Source organism: Dermacentor variabilis, chromosome 9, assembly GCF_050947875.1.
Source record: "Dermacentor variabilis isolate Ectoservices chromosome 9, ASM5094787v1, whole genome shotgun sequence".
NCBI lineage: Eukaryota > Metazoa > Arthropoda > Arachnida > Ixodida > Ixodidae > Dermacentor > Dermacentor variabilis.
In genome coordinates, this window is record NC_134576.1 from 120,475,400 (window position 1) to 120,485,736 (window position 10,337).

General features: G+C 51.9%; 1 protein-coding gene across 1 annotated transcript; it reads left to right on the forward strand.

Annotated features, from left to right (window-relative positions):
• The first annotated feature begins 5,756 nt into the window (after positions 1–5,756).
• LOC142558529 (uncharacterized) lies at positions 5,757–7,765 on the forward strand. Its single transcript, XM_075670663.1, has 2 exons — positions 5,757–7,537; positions 7,736–7,765. The coding sequence occupies exons 1-2, from the start codon at positions 6,056–6,058 to the stop codon at positions 7,763–7,765; spliced, it is 1,512 nt and encodes a 503-aa protein (XP_075526778.1). The 5' UTR covers positions 5,757–6,055.
• The last annotated feature ends 2,572 nt before the right edge of the window (positions 7,766–10,337 follow it).

The window sequence follows — 10,337 nt, forward strand, 5'->3', positions numbered from 1 at the left end:
CAAACGATGCATATATCTGGTAGGTGCTTCTTTGCCGTTGCTGTGAGGATTTTTAGGACTCGGCAAGAGATTCTCCCTTTATGAAAATTTCGACAAGTCGCTTGTGAATCAGTGAGTATTAGAAAAGGGGACGCGGCTGCCAAGAGGTTCAGCCCAACCTGAGTGGGCACGTTGAATTCGTGGTGAGGTGAATCAGCCTGGAGGATGAAATGTAATATTTTTAGTGTAATAGTAGCAGTAGTACATTTTTTGTTTCTCGCATGCATGCAGATGAATAGGGACAGATGCAAAAAAAAATTTTCTTATTTGCCTGACAAAGACTTTGTACATTTTTTTGAATTTGTACCCATTTCTTATACTAAATCACATTCAATGCATCGTTGAAAGAATCATGAAAGATAACAAAGTGCTACGAAGTACACACGGAGGACAGCTAAATAATATATAGCTGCCATTAAATAGTAAAGAAGAAACGAACACATTACTCACCCTTCTGCATGGGAATTGCAGTGTTATTGTACATATATTGTCTAATCAATACTGGCTGGTGTCCACAGATTATTTGTTCCTGAAACAAAATTTCCTATTTCAATTCGTTCTTTCCCCCGCGGTCAATAATTAGTGCAAAAATAATACCTAAATATGAATACGCCTGAATACCTGCGTGTTACTCACCTCCCCTTATGGTAAATCAACCGTGAACTAAGCGACCGTCTTTGCTTACACGGAAGGCACGTTTGGCGTATGTCCATAAATACTACAGCCCAATTATAAATCAATACAAACTAGCCAAATTTGCCGTTTTCGTATATCTACTTGAACGACGCCTAGTGACGTAACCCACCCGCCGTGGTTGCTCAGTGGCTATGGTGTTGGGCTGCTGAGCACGAGGTCGCGGGATCGAATCCCGGCCACGGCGGCCGCATTTCGATGGGGGCGAAATGCGAAAACACCCGTGTGCTTAGATTTAGGTGCACGTTAAAGAACCCCAGGTGGTCGAAATTTCCGGAGCCCTCCACTACGGCGTGCCTCATAATCAGAAAGTGGTTTTGGCACGTAAAACCCCAAATATTATTATTATTATAGTGACGTAACCCTGTAGGATGGGAGGCGACAAATCGAGTGTTCTAGCTCTAGGACGCTATTGTTTTTTTTTTCAGGCAGCCCAATATTCATAATAAAGAAACGGTATAATTATCCTTCCTGTGGGCACTATAGTGTACCAGTTCTCTTGGTGCCACAAAGAATTCCTTAGGCATAACTACTCTTCGTACTTTTCTTTGGCCGTATCGAAGAACTGGCTGTCATTCTGCAATTTCAGGTTCCTTGTCTTGTAACGTCTTCCATCAGCACGAAAAGTCGCAGTTTCACACGAAAGGCGAAGCATCGATTGCGATAGCTAAATACTATAGGGCTATGCGAAGTAAGGATAGTAGTTTTATCGGCCGTATAAACTTCGAAACATTCGCTTGAAATAACAAGCGTGGTGTCAGTGCGCCCAAGCAAGCATGAACACATCACACTTGATGAGCGCGGACACTCGTCACAACGCTGGTGTGAGCAAGCGCGGGAGCAGCATCGAGCGAAGTGACCTTCGTGCGGTCGATCGCGTCATCTCAAGAGCGGCGAGAACACAACGCGCACAAAGCCATGAGCCAGCTGCAGATCCCTTTCAAGCTACGGTGCGTGCGACCGCGCGTGACCGTGCAAAGTACGCACTTGTTAAAGCAGGCAAATCCCCCCCCCCCCCGTCGCTGCGCTGCCTCCCTGCTTTTCTCCGTATATGACGCGCGAGATTGAGCCGCGATCCTCAGTTCTCCTTGCGCCCGGTCGTGAAATGCGCAGTTGCTGCCGGAGTACAACGCCACCCCCCCTTCTCTCTCTCTCCCATCCCCCCACGGCCTTTCGCGCAAGCGAAGATGGCGTGTTTGCTATCCGCTTCCTTCGCACGCGCGAGATAGAGATGCGTCTTCCCTCGCGTGCTTTCGCTCGCACATACAGCGTACGACGCGCGGCGACGGTGTTATCGCGCTTGGACATTATACAGAACATCACGGCGACGGCGACGACAAAAATGCGGCTAGAGTGTCCATATAATAGATTTCGCAATAAAAAGGCAATGAGACAACATAATTCAAACAAAGTGCGCCAAGAGCTTCCGTAGGGTAAGACTCATATACTTCTTGAATGCTAGAGGCACTGTCACCATGGTTACGAACAGTAAGCGAAAGGACTTCCCTCAGAGTTCATTGTGGCCGGCATACGATTGCACGGTTCAAGTGCTTGAGGATGCGCCGCGGTAGCTTAGTGAGCATGGCGTTGCGCTGAAGTGCGCAAGGTCGTGGGTTCGATCTTAGCCGCGGGGGTCGCACTGCCACTGGTGTGGGATACAAAAACGGTGTTGAACCGCACTTTCGGTGCCCTTTAAAGAACCCGCTATAGTTCAAGTTGATCCGCAGTCCCCCACTACACCGCGCCCTGTAATCGGAGCGTGGTTTTCTTGTCCGTAAGACAGCAGTCGTTATTTCCATATTGAAAATGTGTGTGATTGTTCCATGGAGCAAGGCGGCAACTTGTGTAAGTGGCAACGATATCCTCGATACGATAAACGAGGTCTCAACACAACTGCAGCAAGAGGCTAATGCATAACTTATGACATGCCCCCCTGCCCCCCCCCAGCACGCACAGACAAAGAAAACAGCTCTGTCAAAGCTGATATTCTAGTTTCGGCACGGCATTGATAATTACACCGGATGCCTTATTTTCTAACAATCCAACTTTCTTTTTTTCTTTTGCGCAGTATTTCAATTTTTTTTCATTTGTTCTCGCCGCTGCTATAACATGGTTGGGCGCTCGGCACGATGGATGATAAAAAAAAGTGTGTATTACAAAACAATATGGAGCGTTATGCAATACGGTTCCAAGCATCGATTAATTATTTCTGGAAGCACGTGGCAAAACAAGCATTCTTCAATACACGGCTGCGTCGGCTGCTTCGCCGAGCAAACATGTGCACTCGAGCGAAAAAAAAAAAACGAACAAGTTTATCGCCAGAATTGGCAGCGCGGGCTCGATTTATGACCTTCCTACACCGTCTGCAAGTCGGCGCTACGATGGAACCACGTGGACGCCGGTGTGAAGGCGTTGTTCTCGCGTGCTCATCTTTTTTTCGCCGTGTGTTATAACAAATGGTCGTTCCTCTATGCTTGGCACAGCAGTTCCACGCGATTAGCGTTCGAGCGGGCTCCGCAAGTACACTGCTACGTATCCTATCATACGCTATGTAAGTTCGCCCTGAGTAAGCGAAATATATTTCCAAGAAAATGTGCCTCTTAATAAGTGCCTCCGCGTAACAACTTTCGTTGAGTGTTGGCCTTTACTTCGGTCGAGCTTCGAAGAAATCGGAATAGCAACCGCGGCTATAGAAAAACAAATTTGAGGATACCTAAGCTTCGCCTTTACGAGTGGAACGCTGATAGCGTTCGGAGATCTCTGACTGCTTCTCACGCTTCCCGGCAGCGGCACCTTATGTAAGCGTAATGTTTACTGGGAAAACGCTGGCAGCGAACGCTATACACAAAGGGGAACTTTCTGATAGAAACGCGGCCTCTTGCGTGGGACGCGGATGCGAGCGCCATCTGGATGATGTTGCAAGAAACCAGGCGCGGCGCTCTATGAATGATAGAAACGCTGGAAAAGGGGTTTGTGTTTGAGTTTGCTCGTAACAGAATTATGATTTCTCGTATATTCGAAGAACAATCCGACGCTATCATATCTGTAGGTTGTGTGCAAGTCGTACTTTAGGATTTTTCTGACGCATCTAAGTTTGTGAAATTAGTTAAGTAATGTCTCCGTGCTACATGGAAGGCCTTCATAGCTGGGCATGTGTAGTTCGGAATGATTTGTCGCTCATCACACTTAGACGCGGGAAGTAAAGGACAGATTTTTCGCGCCACGGGTCCCTAAATTCTCTGACATTAAAACGAGGAGTTGTCACTATGCCTTCAATCGCTTCGTCACACAAAAAGATAGCTTGTGGACATGCGCAGGAAGTGGTCAATCAGTCAATGGTATATCAGTCATATCCATGTGTCTGGGTTAATGCGGCGCATGTTCATACGTTCACAGAAGCAAACACAAACGCGCACACCCACACGCACGCACACACATAGCGGGGCTGGCTAACACTCCCACGCCAGTAAACAGAGAGAGAGAGAGAGAGAGAGAGAGAGAAAAGAATACAGAGAGAGGCAGGGATGTTAACAAGAGGTAGATCCGGTTGGCTGCCCTGCACGGGGGGACGGGTTAAGGGGGATAAAAAGAGAAAGAGAGCGGAAGGGGGAGATAGAGAGAAAGCGAGACGAGCATGAACAACGCGCCTTGCTATAGATCGGTAGGGGGCGGCATTCTTAAAGCCTAACGTGAAGCCGCATAGACCGCAGGAACCTTAATAACGCGACTGAGGCCTTCAGCCTAAATACAGAAGTTAGCGGACATATTCGCTGCGGTCGCCGTAGCGCAAATAGTAGTGCAACTCACGCGTAATGTGGATGTCATGCTTTCGGCTCCCACCGGAGGCAAGTTATGTTTTCGCCCACTTTCATTTCCCTTTTATTTGTTATTTTCTACATCGGCAACTTCAACCACCGCTAATTTAACCAATGGTTTCCTTGTCTCCATTGTCTGTTGTCTTTATATGGCTGTGTAAGTTACGAAAACTGGATCCCTCAGCTGCTCGTCTGGCACACACACGCACACAAACACAAACACACAAGCACACGTGTGTGTGTGTGTGTCAACGACAAGCAAGGAAACCGAGGACCCCGGTATCTTTAGGTTAGGTCCCATATTCCAACAAAATTACAAGTGCGCTATTTTTGTTCATTCAGTATTAAGCACGTAAGTTACATTTCGAGGCGGCAGAGGCAAGCACGCGTAAATACACGCTTAATGCACCAGAGAGCATTAGCCTAACCATAAGCGCATTATAACTTAGGGAATGCGGGAACACCATAAAAAGAAATGTGCGCAGAGCAGGCGGCGCCATTCTGCGTCGCCGACGTTAAGCAGAACGTACCTAAAGCTGCGACGACTATGTCACGTGCGCGCTGGCTGAAGAAGCGTCAGCAACGGTAATCATTAGCGTATAATGAATTTATCCGTCTTAATATTTTTCAGCTTCGAGGATTGCGACAAAAACCAGCCGCGGTTGCTTAGCGGCTATGGTGTTGCGCTGTTAAGCACGAAGTCGCGGGAGAATGTCCCGCCCGCGGCGGCCGCCTTTCAGTGGAGGCGAAAGGCAACAACGCCTGCGTCCCGAACATTGGGGGCACGTTACAGATGTCCTGGTGGTAAAAATCAGTTTGACGTCCCCCATTAAGGGCATGCCTCATAATCAAATCATGGTTTTTTTGCATGTAACAACCCAAAACTCTATTAAATTCAATTGTGACAAATCACAAAAAATCTCAGCCCTTCCACTTTGTGAAGAAGATTGACCAGCGAAGCTGCGTATTTAGGACCCTTACTGGCTAAAGGCACGTCCGCAGCGGGTCGGACCGGTATCGCACTATCTTCGGAATCGCTCTACGTATGGGGAGTGCTTAACGCCTGCTTACCTCCACTGCTGTTCGGCCCGATATCGCAATATCTTCGGGATCGCCCTACGTATGGGGCGTGCTTAACGCCTGCTTCACCTCCGCAGCCGGTCGGACCGGTATCACACTATCTCTGGGATCTGCCCAGGAGGACGACGACGAAGAAGAAGCGCTCGTCCCTAGTCAGAGATCGGCTCCGTGATTGCTAGCCAATTACGCAGTGCTAATTACCTCGTACCAAAGTTTTGCTTGCACCAATGTGTCCGTGAAGGCGAGCGGCATCGACCGATACCAGCTGACCCCAGAGGTGCTTTGTCATATTTCGTGACTGCTTCTACTGCCGCCGTGCGGAGGATTGCTAGGCTTAGGCGTGTTCCGCGGACACTCGGCCCAACAACACCGTCGCACCGACAGCGGCCTGCCGTACACCTCGGCGGCTGCCACTCGTCAGCTCCGAGATGGAGGCGCCCTCTGAAACAACAATGATCGTGGACAATCACATGTGCGTTCAAGTTCAGGGAACAGAGATATCACCCGAGGCATACCACAGCGACGCCGGATGGACGCTCGCGGGGGAACGCATGTCGAGGCTGCGCCAGCGGACCCCCGCCAGCGGCAAGCCCGACGCACCCGGCGGGTGTCAAACAAGCACGAGGTCAAAATTCTACAAGAACGTCAGAGCCTCGGCCATCAAGGCAGCACGCATGCCAGCCATGCCACTAGAAGAAACCAAGATAGTTGTCAGACCCAGAGGGGGACTGGACATCATCAAGACCGGCACCACCACCGTCGCTGCGGCCATACTCGCTGCGGCCAAGATCACGAGCGAGGAAAGCGCCGCGGACACCATCTGCCCCAACACACAACAGAACATCATGGTCGTAAGTACACCGAACGAAGACAACGCGGCAAGGTACGCTAAAATCCAGGAAATATCCATTCAAGGCAAACCCTACGAGGTCAGCGCATATCGCACGGCACCTCACGACACCGTGAAGGGCGTCATCAGAGGCATCCCCATCGACGCGAGCGCCGAAGAGCTAGATAGAAAGATCGTCAACGAGAGGAACCCGCTAGCAGTGGCCTCAAAAAGGATTGGAAGTACGACCACTGCGATTGTGGTGTTCCAGGGGCCCAAGGTACCGAACTTTGTCCGATACGGAGTCACCCTGATTCCGTGCCGCCTCTACAAGAAACAGATCGACGTCTGCCAGCAGTGCGGCCGAGTGGGACACCGCAAAGACGTTTGCCCGACCCCCACAATCAAGACGTGCCTGGCCTGCGGACTCGCGAACCCTACAGAAGACCATCGCTGTACCCCAAAATGTCAGTTGTGCGGAGGCGAACACCCGACCGGAGACCGAACGTGCAAGGCGAAATACAAGATCCCCTACGTAGTGCGCAAGCGACAATGGGAGCGCCGACAGGCCGAAAGCCAGCTACTGTCGGAGAGCGATTTCCCGCCACTGGACAAGCCGCCAGCTGCGCGAAAGTCAAGGACCCCATCGGAAAACCGCGCGCCCAAATCCAGAGACAGCAGTTGTTGCAAGAGAAGCCTCAGCAGGAAAACGTCACCGTCACGTGAGCGAGTGAGCTGGGTCGACGCAGCGAAAGGAAACAACATAAGGAACGTGCAGAAAATCACCGAAACCACGAAGAAAGAAGATATGAATAAGGTCCGGGAGGCAAATGAGCTCCTAAGACACGAAAACGCGGCGTTGCGAGCGACCATCAACAACCTCACGAAAGAGATCGCCGAGATTCGTCAGTTGCTGCTATGCAACAACGAGCCTCTACAGAGACCCACGCCAAGCACAAGCAAGACCGAGGAAACGACAACGAACATCCAGGAGACAGCCATAGAGGAACCGGCACCGAAGAAGCGAGCCATCGAGGCCACGCACACGCAAAGAGAAAACGATCGCATCGACAGCCTCGAAGCGAAATTCGAAGCGACATTCAGCAAACTCGAACAGCTAATCACGACAAACATCGCAGCAGTGACAGCACTGAAAGAAACAATGGAGACCTACCGAGCCGATAACACAAACAGATTCGCCTACATCGAAAGGACCCTACAGCCGATGGTAGGCCACCCGACGTTTGCGCCCCTCTTCGCGCATCATCCACCCAACCAGGGAGCCCCGTACACGGCAACGCAATCATGACCGCCAACGCAACACCAGCAGCAGCAGGTGTAACCGCGTGGCAGTGGAACTGTCGCGGCTTCGGAAGGAAGAAGGCAGTCATCCAACAGCACATCGTACATGCCGCGCACAAGCCAGACGTTATACTACTACAAGAGACACTAACCGACGCACCGTCCCTCCCCGGCTACAGAGTGCACAAGGGACCGCCCGACGGCAGAGGCCTGTGCACCCTGGTCAGGAAGGGACTCACGTTCGTCGAACATGAGCTGCAAAGCAATCTCAAGATCGACCACACACTGACCGAAATCATCCCTGGCAAGAAGAGAAAAGGAAGCATATTTCTGCGCAACGTCTACAGCAAGCCATCTCAGAGAAAACAGAGATTCAAGACATTACTGCACAGAGCCAGCACCGCAGCGGGCCGTAACACCCTGATCGCGTGCGGAGACTTCAACGCGATGAACCCTGCCTGGGGCTACAACAAGTACACAGCAAAGGGCCGCGACCTGTACCAAGACGCCACGGAACTCGACTTTACCCTCATCACGGACCCGACACATCCGACGAGAATCGGTAACTCCGTGTCCCGGGACACCACTCCAGACCTCACGTTCGTCAAGAACGACATCCGGGGCGCGATCACATGGAGAAACACGGGGATCGACCTAGGCAGCGACCACACCATCGTGGAAATCGGCATACCGGAACACAACGACACCAGCGTCAAAACACACAGATGGATAGACTGGGATGCCTTTCGAGACGCCAGAAGCCAGAAGAGCGACGGTGACGACGAGATCGAAGACATCGACTCGTGGACGGCCGAAATCACCAAGAGCGTACGCGACGCGACCAAAGAGATTGAAACGGGCGCGGAGATCGACAAAGTAGACAGCCGGCTTGCGCATCTCATCGAGGCCAAACAGTCGATACTAAATCGCTGGAGGAAACAACGGCTTAACCGCAGACTGAGAAAGAAGGTGGCGGAGCTGAACCGAGCGATCGAGGATCACTGCCGCGCTCTCTGCATGCAACAGTGGAACGAGATCTGCAACGCGGCAGACGGGCAGATGCATAGCGGGAAGACGTGGAACCTACTGCGGCACCTGCTCGACGAAACGAAGACCAAGTCGCACCAAAGGGACAGACTCGCCAAGCTCATACATCGGGCGGTCTCAGCACACGGCGTCGACGAAGTCACCAGGCGCATTAACGACAAATACCTGCCGACTACACCTACCGAACAACACGCGCCGTACAGCGGCCTGCCTAACGCGAACCTCGATCGTGACATCGACGTCGAGGAGGTACGCGCGGCCCTGCACGACCTCAACAGCCGGTCGGCAGCCGGCCCGGACCTCGTCACGAACAAGGCGCTCAAGAACCTCGATGACGGCTCGATTGAAAAGCTCGCACAATACTACAACAAGTGCTGGAGAGCGGGAGCGCTGCCAAAGCTGTGGAAGACAGCCAAGACCATCCTGATCCCCAAGCCGGGGAAGCCGCCGGACACGCATAACCTCCGGCCCATCTCGCTCACGTCCTGCGTGGGCAAGGTGCTGGAGCACGTCCTGCTCAACAGGTGGCAAGACTACCTGGAACGAGAAGGGCTGTACCCGGCCACTTTGATCGGCTTCAGACAGCATCTCAGCACGCAGGACGCGATGCTGCAGCTCAAACACCAAATCATCGATGATGGCGGCAGCGTCCGCGACAACAAAGCCATCCTAGGGCTCGACCTGCAGAGCGCCTTCGATAAGGTGAAACACTCGGCGATTCTGTCCCAAGTCTCCAAGCTCAACATGGGGGAAAGATCCTACAACTACATCAAGGACTTCCTCACGGACAGGACTGTCGAGCTACGAGCAGGCGACCTACAGACGCAAGAGAAGAAGCTCGGGAGCACCGGAACACCACAGGGATCGGTCATTTCGCCAATGCTGTTCAACCTGGTAATGATCGGAGTGGCCGAAAAGCTCGGGTGCATCGAAGACGTCAGGCACACCATCTACGCGGACGATATCACGATATGGGTGACCGGTGGCAGCGACGCCCACATCGAGGGCGCGCTGCAAGCCGCCGTCGACGCAATAGAAGACCAGCTGGAAGGCACCGGACTGAGATGTTCGCCGAGCAAATCGGAGCTTCTCATACTCCCACCTACCAAATACAGCAGAGGCAAGACTAGACAACGCGAAAACGAAAAAAATCAGAATCGTGACCAAATCCGGCAACGTAATCCCCGAGGTCGGCAAAATTAGGATCCTAGGCATGGTCATCGAAAAGCACGGAAGGAACGGCGAAACCATCACCCGTCTCAAGGCAAAAACAGCCAACGCGATTCGACTCCTCAAACGAGTCACTTCCAGAAAGGCTGGCATGAGAGAGGAGAGCCTAATTAGGCTCGTCCAATCTTTCATCATCGGCCACGTCGCGTACGTTGCAGCCTACCACAGATGGCTGCAACACGAACGAAACAAAATCAACGTGCTCATCAGAAGAGCGTACAAGACAGCGCTGGGCCTGTTCGAGTCCACAAGCACGGCCCGCTTGTTACAACTCGGGCTACACAATACGCTCGACGAAATAG